At 45.8% G+C, this 16251-nt stretch overlaps 2 protein-coding genes across 2 annotated transcripts; one reads left to right on the top strand and one right to left on the bottom strand.

The window, feature by feature from the left end:
- Nucleotides 1-210: 210 nt before the first annotated feature.
- LOC308153956 (signal-transducing adaptor protein 1-like) lies at nucleotides 211-6926 on the top strand (the record flags this gene model as incomplete). Its single annotated transcript, XM_080527138.1, has 7 exons — nucleotides 211-312; nucleotides 515-606; nucleotides 4204-4338; nucleotides 4442-4514; nucleotides 4713-4815; nucleotides 6541-6635; nucleotides 6882-6926. The coding sequence occupies 7 exons, from the start codon at nucleotides 211-213 to the stop codon at nucleotides 6924-6926; spliced, it is 645 nt and encodes a 214-aa protein (XP_080383264.1).
- Nucleotides 6927-7726: 800 nt separating this feature from the next.
- Nucleotides 7727-16068, bottom strand: ankrd13d (ankyrin repeat domain 13 family, member D). Its single transcript, XM_080527750.1, has 16 exons — nucleotides 15671-16068; nucleotides 15025-15160; nucleotides 14788-14912; nucleotides 14610-14655; nucleotides 14285-14428; nucleotides 13523-13712; nucleotides 13165-13231; nucleotides 12683-12764; nucleotides 12503-12564; nucleotides 11815-11945; nucleotides 11548-11705; nucleotides 10973-11086; nucleotides 10644-10816; nucleotides 9811-9887; nucleotides 8942-9205; nucleotides 7727-8834 (listed from the first exon to the last, which is right to left on the bottom strand). Exons 1-16 carry the CDS (start codon nucleotides 15755-15757, stop codon nucleotides 8771-8773), a joined length of 1920 nt encoding a protein of 639 aa, XP_080383876.1. The 5' UTR covers nucleotides 15758-16068; the 3' UTR covers nucleotides 7727-8770.
- Nucleotides 16069-16251: the final 183 nt, after the last annotated feature.

Genomic DNA, 16251 nt, shown 5'->3' with positions numbered 1-16251 from the left:
ACAGTTCCAAAGTGCTAAAGGTCAATCCTACCCATTTATTTTTTTACTTTCCCCCCAGTAAATACCTGAACTGCTTCCTCATTCTAGTAGAGGGGCCAACCCTATCCTGACCAGAGACAGGAGAGACAGGAATACTATTTCAGAGAACTAGTTTGGTTGGGATTACCTGAATCTGAACCAAAGAAAGCCAGACCAGGACTGAATGGAACCATGGCAACATTAACCAGGAAGATGTATAAGAGGAGGGGAACCATTACAGCTCTGCCTCTGTACTACTCCGGACCCTTGCTGAAGAAATACACTGGAGAGAAGGTAAAGAAGGGGAATGGGAAAGAATGAGAAACAGAAAGAGAATGAGAGGAAGGATAAGGAAGGTGAGAGAGAGAGAATGAGAGAAGGTGAGGAACAGGAGAAAGAGAATGAGGAGAGGTTAAAGAGCAGGGAAGGATATCCATTGGGAGCCACAGTATGAGCCTCCTAAACAGAATGTTGTGTCTGGTTCCGCCTCTTCCAGGACTTCAAGAGGTTTTTTGGGGAGCTTCGGGGATCCACAATCTTCCTGTATACAGATGTCACCCATGAAGCTGTAAGAGGAGTGTCTTCATTGTATTTATATTTTTATTGACTTATTGATTCTTTTTAAATGTATTTGACATTTTACACAAACACAGTACAATACAACACATCAGAATAAGACTTAAAGTCTGATAGTACATCATCTAGACAGGACTAACAATAGAAAATGATGGCAATAAAACAATGAAAAACATTGTCCATAGTGTTGGGTTTATTAAGGTATATCGTTGATAGATCTATTGAATGATTAATCGATTGATTGAGTTCTGTCCTGTCAGTACTCAGAGAAACTGAACCTGGAAATGTTGAAGTCGATGGCGACGGATTCTAAGAGCAATAAGAAGAGCCCGATGATCTACACTCTCACCTTCCACAAAGAGGAAGTTCAGCTAAAGGTGGTTTATGTTTGTCTTTACAAGAAGTCATGTAGTGGAGGGTACGAACGTAGTAAACTCAGGTTACACACCTTTTCTGATATGTTCATGTTTACCCGCCTGTTCAATAGACGGTGTTCAGGGGAAATCCACCTTCCACCTCATCCCTGCTTACAGGCAATGTTTATTGTTCACTTTCAAAGCCGTTGAATATTCGTGACGTTAGAATTATAAGGTTCTATCTCCATTTTCTTTTTACATAATCTGATCCATTAGGTGTTTATTAATGCCTGTGTGGTGTTATTAGATATGTTATGGTGTCATAAAATACAAAGGTTCCATCTCACAAAACATAATGGAATGTAAAAACTTTGCCGCTCAATATCTCTGAACTACCCTAAACGGAGATAGAACCTTATCATTCTAAGCTCATGTAATATTGCAGTTATCAAAGGCAGAACACCAAGTGTTTACTAATGTGTGTCAATGTAGATAGATAACCCCGACACTGGAGAGGAATGGAGAGGTTTCATCATGACTGTAGCTACTGTGAGTATAACATGAAGTATCAATTATCTCTCTCCAACACATACTGTACTGTAAGGTTACAGTAGAGATGCTCAGCTTTTGCTTTGATGGTATTTGTGTACATATTGGTTTCACCATTCAGAAAGTACAATTTGTGTCATTGGGCTTCCGTTTTTTAGGTTGTATTGTTCTCAATTCTACTTCATTTATTTGTTTCTTATTTCTGTGTTCTTTTTCTTTTTTGTAAATGTTTTGTTTTGTATGTGGTTAATTTCCAAATAGGATGCACCTCTCATGTTCATGCCATATGATTCAAGGGTTTTTGGGGAACTATACAGGAGCTGGCAATACCTATACACTACTTCACTAAGTAACAAGCAGAGACATAAAACATTAGCAGATCAGTTAATAATATGTGACACAGTCTGATCATTTGGTCCCCATGTCGGCAACCAATCAAAATGTTCAGACTTTTATTTTGAAATACGGAACTACGTTTCAACGTTGTTGAGAATCACAACACAAACTCGCTAGTCAAGCCAAAATACTGCAACAAAGCAATGGATTGGGTGAGTAATCCCCACTGCTACCTAGTTAACTAGAACACTACTTTACATTGTTAGCAGGCTCACAAAACAAGCTGTCAGTTGACTAGCAACGTGTCATTGATTTTCAACAACGCAGAAATATGTTCACATTTTTCTAAAGAAAAGTCCGATCATTACATTCGGATCCCGATATGAGGACTAAAGCATTAGAATGTGTGTCATATAAACCCCTCAAAAAAAGTTCAGAAACGCTTTTTTTGTTGATTATTCCTCCCCTTTAATAATACCAATTGGTATTGTATGTTATATCATTGGAAAGCCTGATTAGTCACCTTTACAACGAGGTACAACTTGTAAGGATCATGCATTCGTGGAATGAGCAACACAGCTAAACGTGTGGGTAGCGGCCCAAAAATATTTGCCAAAATCCCCGATATTCTTCTGTTGGTATTCACTCTTGTTTTGAGTTGCTTGGTGGATTGGATGATTGCACTCTCCCACAGTAATAAGGAAAAAACAACAAATGTTTACACTTTATTCATTTTACATTGTCAGGGACCTCAGTAGTGTGTGGAAGATCCATACGCAGTCACAACAGCTTGGCACCTCCTCCTCATGCTGATCACCAGCCTGGTCACACACTGCTGTGGGACGGCATCCCATTCCTCAACTAGGATTTGCCGCAAGTCAGCCAACATGGTTGCGTTGGTCACTCTGGCACGTACAGCACGCCCAAGCTGATCCCACAAGTGTTCAATTGGGTTGAGGTCTGGACTCACGGAAGGCCATTCCACCCTCTCCACTCCCAAATACTGGAGGTGCTCTGTGATGATCCTGGCTCTGTGGGGGCGAGCGTTGTCATCATGGAGGATGGAGTTAGGTCCCAGATTCTGGAGATATGGGATCGCCACTGGCCCCAGGATATCATTCCTGTCAATTAGGTGCCATTCAGGTGCCAGTCACACACCTGTGACTGACATACACCTGCCAGCACTTGAAGCTCAAAACGAGAGTGAATACCAACAGAAGAATATTGCTGGGGATTTTGGCAAAAAATGTTGGGCCGCTACCCACACGTTTAGCTGTGTTACTCATTCCATGAATGTATGATCCTTACAAGTTGTACCTCATTATAAAGGTGACCAATCAGGCTTTCCAATGATATAAAATACAATACCAATTGGTATTATTAAAGGGGAGGAATAATCAACAAGAAAAGCGTTTCCGAACTTTTTTTGAGGGGTTTAGTATCAATGATACACTTGAGCATACACCTCTGGGGGATGATGATGATGATGATGATGATGATGATGATGATAATGTCCCTTATAGAGGGAGATCCCCACTAAGCTGCAGCTGCTCCCAGGTCAGATCTTGATGCTGATTGATGTTCTTGATCAGGAGAAGAAAAGACAAGTCCCTCGCCCTCCTCTTCCCACCCCGCACTGCGGGATCACTCCTTCATCCCCCACATCCTTCATCCACCCCTCTTCCCCCACATCCTTCATCCCCCCCTCTTCCCCCACATATGATGATGGCTTCTCTGGACTCCCCCCGTGAGTATGGGTCTGTGTGTGTGAGAGAGAGAGAGAGAGAGAGAGAGAGAGAGAGAGAGAGAGAGAGAGAGAGAGAGAGAGAGAGAGAGAGAGAGAACACATCTCTGTACAACCTGTGTTCATTGTATTAATACTGAATGTAATATCTAATAATAATAATAATTTTAAAAAAAAATGTGTATAGCGCTTTTCTTGCAAACGTTGCAGCTCAAAGTGCTCCAATCTTTATATAATCATCATTTAATATTTTTTCATTTAAAGGCAATATTAAAAAGATGGGTTTTTAGTCTTGACTTGAACATAATGTGCTGAGGTTGCATCCCTAATGTAAACTGTCAGTGCATTCCACAATTTGGGTGCATAAAATGAGAATGCAGCTTCACCAAATCTCTTCTTTTGTACATGTGGTACACAGAGAAAACCAGCGTCAGAAGACCTGAGAGCTCTATTGGGCTGATATGCTAGCAAAAGGTCTTTCAGATATTCTGGTGCTGTGTCAGTGAGAGCTTTAGAAACAAGCAGAAGGATCTTGAAATCTATTCTGAACTACCAGTGTAGAGTCTCAAATAGTTCTGCTTGTTTTGGTTAATATCTCCCCACCCCTCCTCTCTCTCTCTCTAGCTGTTTCTTTGACGTGTCCCGTCAGGAGGCAGAGCAGATGTTGAACCAGAACCCAGACTACGGCAGCATCATCCTACGCCCTTCTACCACCCCCAACAACTACGCCCTCACCCTGCGACAGCAGGTCACCACCAGGTCAGAACCCTTAAACTTGGAACACCCCAAACTCCCTGACCTTTAACACCGGAGACGCCCTCACCTTGAATCTCTCTGTCCTGTGAATCCTGGTGTGTTTCAGCGGGCCCCCCGTGATGAAGAACTACAGATTGCGTTCAGAAGACGGGGAGTTTGTCATCGAGCTGGAGCCCCCGGTAAGATCTGCCTCAGGACCTGGATCGGGACAAACCTCTCCACCAGAATGAGCTCGGACAATCTGTATATGCAATCTGTGTAATCACACCTGTTGAAAGCTTCAACTCTCAAAGTATCTTTCATGTGTTTGGTGTATGAGGTAATCGGTCGTCCGGAGTGGTAAAGTGGCTCTAACGGATGTCTGTTTGTTTGGTCAGGTCACTGTCCCTTCCCTGAAGGCGGTGATTAACTACTTCCTAGAGAAGATCGAATATCGTCTGCATCCGTACCTGACGCCCCAGCACTATGACACCCGCATCGGTGAGAAAGATCTTCTGGAACTGAACCTACAGCAATATTTTCAGTAACATAATTGTTTTTCTTCTTTTGCCTCTATACTTTAATTACTAGGAGGTTAAAGTTGAGATTCTCCATTTTTATTTGATGGTATTTGTGTACATATTGGGAGTAGTTCCCTTATTTCAGGGTACCAAAGTCATTTAAAAGACAGATTCATACGTCCAAATGAAGCAGTCATGTTTAGTATTTGACATCTTTGCATCCATTGACCCCACAAGATGCTGGGTATGCAGTAGAGTTCTCTACTGTGATGGAGAAGTCTTGGAGAGGCCAGGCTTTGCCAGGATGGAAGAGTAGCACAGTCTTGTTAAGGTTGAGCTTGAGGTAGTGGGCTGACATTCAAGCAGGAATGTCTGCAAGAAACGCAGAGACACGTGTTGCCACCTGGGAGTCAGAGGGGGGGAGAAAGGAAGAGTTGAGTGTCGTCTGTGAAGCAGTGGTAGGAGAAACCATGTGACCATCCTCTCCACATCACCTGGTAAGAGCGATCAGCCAAGTAGGATGCAAACCAGGAGAGTGCAGAGCCAGAGATGCCCAGTTCTGAGAGGGTGGAGAGAAGAATTGGGTGGTTTACTGTGTCGAAGGCAGCAGACGGGTCATTGTCTTACTGTATGATAAAGCACCGTCCAATGGAGGCATTTGCTTCTACTCGAGCAGACAAGATGTTTCTGTACACATCAGCATACCTACTGCTCCTGTCATCAGAAGTTACATCAATTAAGACAAGTTAGCCAGTTCTAGTGGCAGCTATACATACCCAGACCTTAACACCCCTTCCACCATGCTGTAGATTTTTGGCAGATCCTTTTTTCTCCAAATCTTCCTCTTGCCATCACTCTGGTGCATAATCATATTTGTCTCATCTCTCCACAATCACTTTTTCCAGGCAGTTTGCAGGCTTTTTAGCTACTGTTAGTAAACTGTAACCTGACCATCCTTTCTGAGGAAAACTAGCGGTTTGCATCTTGCAGCGAAGCCTCTATAGTTGGGCTGATGACGTATTCTGCAGATGTTAGTCTATGCCACAGTCCCGCCTACTTACTGGAAGGTGTTGCTGATCTGTGGAACAGTCGTCCCATTACTTCCACAGGGCACTGTACATATCCGACATCCAATTGGCCAATTAGAAACACACGTTTCTTTATTCCACACATTACAATGAGCCCATCCTCCATATTCTACCAGCATGTTAACAATTTAGTAGACACTTCTATCTATTTACAATGGACCTATCGCTAAGCCACGCCCCGAAATAGAAATTGTCCAATCATATCACAGCAAAAGTTACCACAGGCAAAAAACTCAGACAAACAACTCACTAATATCTGATAGTGAAAAGCTTCTAGACTAAATATTCTTGTAATCTTTAAAAAAAAAAAAAAGTCTATTACTTGCTGTCAGAAATTTGCCAACTCCTGCCATTGTAAGTCATTGAATGTCATTCAGTCACGGTCGGTCAGTCACTGTCAGTGAAGCGTTGTTTGTTTGTCCGAGTTTTCAAAGGGCCGTGGCTTAGCAATAGGTCCATTAGAGATCACAGGCAGGACAGTCTCCCTGGAGTAATTTAGGACTAAGCTTACTCAAGGGTGCACTAGTGGTGGTGTTCCCAGTTGGGATTTGAACTCATGACCTTCTGAAATAAATCAATACAACTCCTGACAGTGTGTGTGACCATGTGTCCATCAGAGCTGCCACTTCTTGAAACGCCCAGGTTTTCCTCCGCGCCACCGAAACCGGTTCCCCGGGCCAGAGTGGCACCGATGATCCACACACAGAGACCAGTAGACCTCCCTCCTCTACCTGCTCGCCAGCGTCCACCCGAAGCCGCGGCGGCCTGGGAAAACGCATACATGGAACCAAACGACATATTAAAGAAAGGTGCGTGTTGGTAGGTTTGGGGTGTGGTATCTTAATATTCGACCTAGAGAGCTACAGACAACAAATGGAGAGTAGAGAGAATTGTGCTAGGGGGCGTGTGTAGTCTCTTGACCTCTTCTTTGATCTTTGTTTGTGTCCTTCCTCCCCAGACCCCATACGAGAAGACATGGATAACGAGCTTCGCGCAGCACTAAAAGTTAGGAGGGCGGCAATGTATAGTAACACAGATTTAACACACGAACACTCTCCCTAAAACAACTGCATTAAAGAACACAAAAGGAGCGCACACAGAAAAACTCACTTGCCGGAATTGAACACTGGTAAAACCAGGACACACAGCTTCCATTTGCTGTCTAATGTATTACAGGACTTTCACCATAAAAGTTGCTGTGCCATATAAAAGTAGTGGAGTTTGTACTTGTAACAGCAATTAAGTTAAATATATATGTTGTAATATTATGTGGTTAACATTTTATATGTAATGTATAATCATGTTTGTCTTTTTTTGTCAACTCATGATTGGCTTCATCTACATTGAACAAAAATATGCAAAAATAAAGGCTTTGTTGGAGCAAAAACAAAAGTGTTTATATTTTTGTTCAGTGTAGATAGTCTACTCCACTTTTGTTAGTTGTGCATAGTTCATTAAATCTAGTATGTATCTATAATAAAGTAAAACAATAAAATAATAATAGTAATAACAAAAGCTAATTCAGAATATATCACCAGGTTTTATGGTTGCTCTATTATAGGAAAACTTTTATTTTACACTAACTGAAGTAGCAAATAACCTTTCCATTTTGCCACCTTCTCCTAGCTTTCTGGGGATATTCATCAGACAGTTGAAAGGGCCTTCTGTTCTGCATTGGGTGTTTTGCACAAGTAATAAAAACCTGCATTAAAAATTAACCACGGATGTGCGTGATGAACTCTGCCCTCCCCATCCTCACACACAACCACTAACACATGCAGGCGACCACACAAAGACTTCAGGAACATTTAATAACTTTATTGTCCAAGTCACACTGAAGAGTCAACCAACATAATTCTGTTTCAAACATAATTCTATATTTTTTATCAATAATGATCTCATATCAGCATGTTTAAATCTTGTAATCTCCATTATCATTCGTGTGTATCATAGGTTCAAGATCGCAGGATCTTCATCACTCAGAAAATGCAACAGCAGGGTGGTAAAAAATAAAGCAACAGAAAGACAAATTCTCTCATTGTTTCCCTCTTTCTCCTTTTAAGGTGTTTAATGGTTCTGTCTTCACCATGAAACTGTCTGTCTGTCCATGTGTCTGTCTGTCTGTCCATGTGTCTGTCTGTCTGTCTGTCCATGTGTCTGTCTGTCTGTCTGTCCATGTGTATGTCTGTCTGTCTGTCCATGTGTATGTCTGTCTGTCTGTCCATGTGTATGTCTGTCTGTCTGTCCATGTGTCTGTCTGTCTGTCTGTCTGTCCATGTGTATGTCTGTCTGTCTATGTGTATGACTGTATGTATGTCTGTCTGTCCATGTGTATGTCTGTCTGTCTGTCCATGTGCATGTCTGTCTGTCCATGTGTATGTCTGTCTGTCTATGTGTATGACTGTATGTATGTCTGTCTGTCCATGTGTATGTCTGTCTATGTGCATGTCTGTCTGTCCATGTGCATGTCTGTCTGTCCATGTGTGTGTATGTCTGTCTGTCTGTGTGTCTGTCCATGCGTCTGTCTGTCTGTCCATGTGTATGACTGTCTGTCTGTCTGTCCATGTGTCTGTCTGTCTGTCTGTCTGTGTGTCCGTCTGTGTCTGTCTGTCCATGTGTCTGTCTGTGTGTGTGTGTCTGTCTGTCTGTCTGTATGTGTCTGTCTCGCCTCTGGTCTCTCTCTCAGTGGCTCATTATTATGATAAGATCATAAAAGAAAAGAGACAAGTGAACAAAGTCATAAGAATAATTTAACATTACAGGATAAAAAAAACAAAAACAAATAAAGAATAAATTACCAAGTTTGTTCCCCAATGAAGAGACCCCCAATGTCCACCGTCGTCACGGCTACTTCTCTGTGAGTGACAGCTGGAGGATCCGCTCCAGCTCCTCCTCTTCCTCCTGCCTCGCCCTGGGACAGGAAACACAATAAACTCCTCAGTCCCAGAAACTGACCAACACACACACACACTCTCTCTCTCTCTCTGTGTGTCTAACCTCAGTGTTTCCATCTCTCACCTGTCCATCTCCTCATGCTCCCTACACGAGAGTTCCATGGCGATGCGTAGCTGCTCGTCAAAGCTGGTTGCCACGGCAAACGGCCCCGGCAACCGTGGCTCAGCCACTGAGCTGTAAGAGGGAGGGGAGCTGGCTGCAGGCTCCGACGGGGAGACTGGCGGGGGCTGGGCGGGCGCCGGCGGCTCCCCTTCCTCTCCGTCAGCCAATGAGACGGACAGAGACTCCTGGATGGCCCTGGGGGGGGGAGAGGAGGGGGACAAGAGACTACCGTTGAACAGGTAGTGCAGAGAGACGGTCAGGGATGATGGAAGCAGTGACAGCAGCTGATAATGACACTGGCTACACCCAAACACTCTGAAATGACCTTGCTTCCCCTTCCCTCCTTCCTTCCTTCCCTTCCTTCTCTCTTTCCTTCCTTCCTTCCCTCTTTCTTTCTTTCTTTCCTTCCTTCCTTCCTTCCTTCCTTCCTTCCTTCCTTCCTTCCTTCCTTCCTTCCTTCCTTCCTCCCTCCCCTCCCTCCCTCCTCCCTCCCTCCCTCCTTCCCTCCTTCCTTCCTTCCTTCCTTCCTTCCTTCCTTCCCTCCCTCCCTCCCTCCCTCCCTCCTTCCTTCCTTCCTTCCTTCCTTCCTTCCTTCCTTCCTTCCTTCCTTCCTTCCTTCCCTCCCTCCCTCCCTTCCCTCCCTCCCTCCCTCCTTCCTCTGTGACCACTGATCCTAAAACACTGTGCTAGGGGTAAAGTGTTGCTAGCTGGGCAGAGTTGCTGCCATGTTGCTGTTGACTTCGCCAATCCTTCGACCTCAGCTGTGAGGAAAAGGAGCCGGAGGAAAAGCAGATATAGAGAAGTGTCCTCTTTCTTTTCATTGTTCTCACCTCTCCAGCTGGTCCTCCTCGTAGATTGGGGACTGAGACACCGGACGGCTGTTAGTCAGGGCCTCCCATATAGTCACCTACAGACAGTCAGAGAGAGAGAGAGAGAGAGAGAAGAAGAAGGTTCAACCTTTGTCATTGCACAAAAGTACAACGTAGTACAACAACATGTATTTTAAGCTCTAGGCGTCAGAGCCATAGAAGGCGACCCTGGGGCAATTAGGGGTTCAGTGCCTCGATCAAGGACACTTCGACACGTGGCCAGCTGGGGTTTGAACAACCAAGCTGCCGACCATGCGAGCATTAGACACCGGCTCTACTGGCTGAGCCACAGCCGCCCCTTAGAGAAAGAGAGAGAGAGAGACAGACAGAGAGAAAGAGAGAGACAGAGACACAGACAGAGAGAGACACAGACAGAGAGAGAAAGACAGACAGACACAGAGAGAGAAAGACAGACAGAAACAGAGAGAGAGAGAGACAGAAACAGAGAGAGTGAGACAGAAACAGAGAGAGAGACAGAAACAGAGAGAGAGACAGAGAGAGAAAAGGGGAGAGAGAGAAAAGGGAAGAGAGAAAAGGGGAGAGAGAGAGAAAAAGGGACAGAGAGAAAAGGGGAGAGGAAGAGAAAGAGCGAGACAGAGAGAGAGAGAGAAAAGGGGAGAGAGGAGGCATTCGTGGAAGAGTGAGATCAGGACGCAGAGTGTGGTGACAGTGAGTTGTTAGACGAATGCTTCTGCCCTCCAAAGCCATAGAACACAAGATGTCCTCATGTGGAGAGACAGATGAAGCGTGTGCACAGTAAAGCAGTAAAGCAGGTGTGGTGGTCAGCTGGTCACCTGGTCACTCTCCGTCCCGGCGTCCAGCAGGCTCTGCTGGATGGCAAACTGCAGCAGGTTATCATCCTCGTCTCTCATTGGCTCGCTGCGGCCGGGACCGAGCGTGGCGTAGTCCGGGGGGGGTTCAAACACCGAGGGGTCGACCTCGCAGTGAACGGGAGGGGGGGCCTCTCCTGGGAGCGGGGGGGGGGGGGTTAGTGTGGGTGGTTACAGTGTAGCAGACAACACAGCTTTACAACACAACTGATATGCACTGTAAGCGGTACCCTATGGTTGGTTGGTTGGTTGGTTGGTTGGTTGGTGTGCGTGTGTGTGTGGGGGGTTATTACCAGCCTCAGGAGAGCCCTCTGGTGTGTGTACGGTGACAGAGCTGACGGGCTCATCGCAGCCACAGAGGTTACTGAAGGTCACTCTGGCATTCAACACATGGAACAGAGGGATCTCTGAGAGAGAGAGAGAGAGAGAGAGAGAGAGAGAGAGAGAGAGAGAGAGAGAGAGAGAGAGAGAGAGAGAGAGAGAGAGAGAGAGAGAGAAAAATCAACCGTTTCATCCTCTCCCAATTTCCTCTCCATATTCTCGGGCCCAATCCTAGATTTTACAACCCATCATTTAGTGGTCCCTTTCCATCTACAAAAGAAGTGGAAAACTTGGGTCGGGCCGTGGGATCGAGCCCCCTCTCTCACCTATCTTTCTTTTTTAAGTAATTTTTTCGGAGTGGGGTAGTCCCACGCATATTTTTCTTTTCTTTGTTATTGTGATCGAGACAGTAGAGATTTTGACAGGAAGGATGGGTGAGAGAGAGAAGGGATGACATGCAGGAACATGAACAGGAATGGAACCGGGAACCCTGCGGTTAACGTGGTCGACGCTTAGCCCGCTACGCCACCACCGCCCTGCCTCTCACCTATCTTGACGGGGAAGCCGGGCGGCAGACGCAGGGTGATGAAGTCACGTAGTTTGGCGAAGTGGGCGTTGGAGATGGCCATGAGGTCGATGATGGGCGTGACCTGCTCAGCCAATGACAGGGGGTGAGCCTCGCTTAACCAGAGAGTGGCCTTAAACCTGGAGAGGGCGAGAGAGAGAGAGAGACGCTTAGCGCCGTCAAAGACAGCGGTGGTGAGATGCCTTGGCAGCCTGTCGCTAGGTGGTGGTGCTGTGCTGTGTGACGTACTTCTGGACTTTGCTGGTGAGCTCCACCGGGCGTCCGATGTCTCTGCCGTTAAGGGCGAACTCCGGGTCAAAGTACTCCTCAGCTGTGATGTCCGTAGGGTTGTGGGGGCTGGCACACTGGGACACGTTACTCTGACACACACACACACACACACACACACACACACAGTTTAACATCAGTTTATCAAGAGAGTTTATCCCACAAATCCAACAAGAGAATGTGTGTGCATATATCAGGGTTCCTACAAGTTTAAAAAAGTCACATTTAAGACCTTTTTAGACCTTTTTTAGACCTCTTTGAATAGCATTTTAGACCTATTCGCGACACCATGTGATAGCTTTTTGTCATCCTCGAAGTGATGAAATTAGGGATTTCACTGCCATGAGAGCTTTGTTTGCCAATAATTTCTCCCGGGAGCAGCGAATTGGCATTTTTTGGTACTAGCTTGATTAATTTCCGCGTAAATAGATGTGGTCGCACTGATTTCCTTGCAGGACAAGCTAATCTTATTTTTAAGACCTAGCACCTAATTGTTTTTGACCTGACAGCATGCATTTTTGCCCTTTTTAGGCCTTATGGATCGGATTGCTGGATTTTATACTTTAAGGCTGTTTAAGACCAGCGCGAGAACCCTGATATATACAAAATGTGTGTGTGTGTGCGCGCACGCGCGCTTAGGGACACTCACCCCATTATGAGCGGTATGTTGCTCTGCTATCCCCAAGAAGGATTGCAGAGGAGTTTTAGAGCCTGAGAGAGGAAGGAAGCCAGAGGAGACTTAATGTTACTTGCAAATAAAACACAGAAAACAAGAAAAACACACTTTTCAAGAGTGTGTTGGTGTGTGTGTGTGTATGTATGTGTGTACCTTTGCTCCTTGACTTGTCCTGGTCCGATAGGTGCTCTGTTCTAGACCGGGTCACCAGCTCCACGTTAGTAGCGCTGTACACCTGAACCAGCCAGAGACCAAACAACGGATTCAGTAACTTGAAAACCTGTGTTTGTAAGCTGTGTTGTATATGGATGGAACCTGTAAATGTTGTACTGTTATGTGCTTATCAAATATAGTGTAATGAATATCTATGAGAGGGGGTGGGAGGGATGTTATCGCCATGGGGGGGGGGGCTTACTTGGGTGTTTATAGTGTGGGGGGGGGGGGGGGGTAAGATAAAGAAGAAAAGTCAGGACAAACGCTTATTTTGTTTGGTGTTGTAATTGTGCGTTTGTCATGTGTACTGTTTAGAAATAAATAATTGATAAAAAAAAAAGTAACTTGAAAACCCCCAGGCTACCTCTGTACCCCTCTGCCACAGGGGTCTCAGATAGAACCCTCTGGATGTACTGACTGACCTTGGCTTCATACCCACTGACAGCTTCACTCTTCTCAGAGCGCCAGCCCCAAATGCCAGACTTGTTCCTAAGCAGCAAAGAGCAAGAGAGGAAAATAACCTGTGTGTGTGGTGTGTGTGTGTGTGTGTGTGTGTGTGTGATGTGTGGTGTGTGCGATGTGTGTGCGCGTGTGTGCGTGAGTGAGCGAGTGATAGTGAGAGAGTGTGTGTGGTGTGGGCGCGTGAGTGAGTGATAGTGAGAGAGTGTGTGTGGTGTGGTGTGGTATGGTGTGTGTGCGCGAGTGAGAGATAGTGAGAGAGTGTGTGTGGTGTGGTGTGGTGTGGTGTGGTGTGCGTGCGTGAGTCAGTGCGCGTGTTACCTCTCGAAGGCGATGTTGCGGGTGTTGAGGTGCGTGGAGACGATGGGCGAGGTGAGCCTCTGGGCCGTGTTCTCCTGGGAGGGCAGCATGGCGGCCAGGAGGGAGGGGGCGTCGCGGGGGGACAGAGACAGAGGCTCTGTGTACACCACCTGCTTCTCATGGTCCACCTCCATCACCACGGCACCGCTCTCTATGGAGACCAGACAACACACACACACACACATTTGAAATGCTTTATTTATGTCCACATAAATACAAAGTGCATTAAGGACAAACACTATCAGTTCATTGGGAGAAATTAATTTACGTGTGTGACTGTACAGCAACCATCGTACACATACGATATTAACACAGAGGATGTTTCAAATGTGGGTTAACAAGTACAATAGCATTACTGTAAAACTATATCTACTCTAAGGGTACAAAAAGTAACGCCGTCTCCATATTGAGCGGCTACCGATAATAGCAGATATGGAGCAGTACCTTGCTAACTGTTTAGCCTTTCTGTTGGAGACGTGGGCCATCTGAAGGCCCCTAACCACCAGCTTGTGAACATGACCCAGGCTGACAAAAATTAAAACTCAAAAGATGACATTTGTAGCCTAGTTGACACACACACACACACACACCATTTCAATGACAAGACCCTATCTTATGTCTATGGTGGAGAAAAGCAGAGGGCAAACGATTGAATGGAATTCCATGTCGATGAGGCTAACCCGACAACCACGTCATCCCAGCCGGCGGGGTCGTAGGTCGTACCTTCCCCCTTAAAGATGTAGCTGCGTCGCCCCTTCAGCCAGGTCATGTGTTCGAAGCCCAGGAGAGTGGTGTCCACCCGCAGACACGAGCCGCTCTTCCACACACGATACACGTCACTGGGACACACCTTAGATACCAGGGGCACTGGGTGGGTGTAAGTTAGGGTTGGGTTGGGGGGGGGGGGGGGGAGAATTGTTTCAAAATCTTTCATCCGAATCGTTTGACACTTGTATGCGATACAGTGACTGCGCCGGCGGGAGTTGTGTCCATTATGTGTGGAAAGGTGCTGAAGCTGGTTACAGTGAGCAGGAAAAACAAAACTCACCCCAACTAGTGAACTCCCACTTCATCTCCACGTAGAAATCCCGAGCCTGAAAGAGGTGACAGGTCACTATGGTGGGCTATATCTCATTGACAGGTGTTTTTTACGGCAGCACAGCGTCCGGCGTTACCCGTCTGTGATGACTACCTGTAATTCAGCACACAAAGTGAACCGCGTTTACCTGTCTGAGCTTGCTGAGTAGTTCCGGGATCCCGGCCAGTCTCTCCGTGGCACGTTTGAAGTCTCTGTACTGCAACACCAACTGCACCAGCTCGGGGTCCCCGGTGCTGACTGCCTCCTGCAACACTGAACAAAGAACATCAAATCACCAACCTCTACCACCCTAGCTTACAGATAGCATTAGCATGCCCCCCCTGTTCTGTCATATGGTATTTTAGGTGGTATTGACCGCACTCACCTGTCCAGCTCTGCGCGTTGCAGTGGGTGGGGTCTGCGGAGTATCTGAGGAGGACACGCGTTGACTCCAGGTGGCCCAGACAGGCGGCCAGCTCTAGCGGGGTGCGCCCCCGCGGGTCTATGCGCTCTACATCCTCCTGCGGAAGAAGATTTTTTTTTATGAATGAATGAATGAATGGTCTTTATTGTCATTAATATAGTACAGGTACCATACAACGAAATTTGGAAGGGGGGGCTCCCCTGGTGCTAGGAAAATACTAAAAACAAGAAGGGAAAGAGCTGGTTTACATAAATAAAGGCTATGTACACTATCCACTATACTATACAAATAAAACACTGTGCTGTACTCTATGCTATGCTATAAATATCCTAACATTTCCTATCGCTGAACCTTATGTACCCTAGGGTTGTCATATTGCACATAGTATTATTGCACAATACACAACACACCCCACCGCGCATCACTACAACGAACCGAGGGCGCGGTGAGAGGAGAGAGAGAGACTGTCAACTCCCAAATATATATATATATATATATATATATATATATATATATATATATATATATATTTTAATGAAACTTTGAGCGACAGCGCTGATTGGGCGAACAAAAAAAAACGGTGTTGCTGGCGGGTTGACTGACTTACCTCTTTTTTCTGTAGTTCCCGGTCAAGCTCGAGGTAGTGATTATTCCAAACCAGAACATGTAAAGGAAACGAAGCCTCTTGAGCCATTGTGTCTATCTAGGCTGTATGATGATGAGAGGATAGCTGAGCTGGCTGCTTACTTGGCAGTCTTCAGTCTTCTGTTTCCTTGCGAATTGCAATGTTGTCGAGTTACCACGGCGCCTGACACCTGCTAAGTAGTAGCTTAGTAATTAACGCGACATCAAAATGGTTAGCCGGCTAGCTTAGTTCCACAAATAGAAACGTTCAATAAATATTCGATAGCTGGCTACAATGTGTCAGTGTATAAATAGGTAGCTAGTTAACTCGCTAGCGTGTTTAGCAAGCCAGGATGTGCCGATTAAAATACATAGCTAAGCCCTTTTCTATCTACAGCCAGGTTAGCTCTCTAACTGGCTAGAAACAACATTATATAAATACGCCAGCAGCTGGCTAACATCCCACTTCTGAGCATGTCCATCATGTGAAACGATGGATCTTGTCTGTGTAGCAAAGCGTTGGAGTCCTCTTTTGTCAGCTGCTGATGATGTGATGTTAGCTAG

This window comes from Nansenia antarctica, assembly GCF_963989245.1.
Source record: "Nansenia antarctica genome assembly, chromosome: 3".
Lineage (NCBI taxonomy): Eukaryota > Metazoa > Chordata > Actinopteri > Argentiniformes > Microstomatidae > Nansenia > Nansenia antarctica.
This window is presented reverse-complemented; position numbering and strand designations above follow the sequence as displayed.

Bases quoted from the DNA above. Each gene is read 5' to 3' on its own strand.
- ankrd13d (XM_080527750.1), bottom strand. From the start codon at position 15,757: ATGGCTCAAGAGGCTTCGTTTCCTTTACATGTTCTGGTTTGGAATAAT. The intron at 13,713-14,284 runs GTACGACCTACG...TGGTCTCCATAG, and splicing joins CTACATCTTTAAGGGGGAAG to AGAGCGGTGCCGTGGTGATG. The intron at 11,706-11,814 runs GTACGTCACACA...CGCCCTCTCCAG, and splicing joins CTCACCAGCAAAGTCCAGAA to GTTTAAGGCCACTCTCTGGT.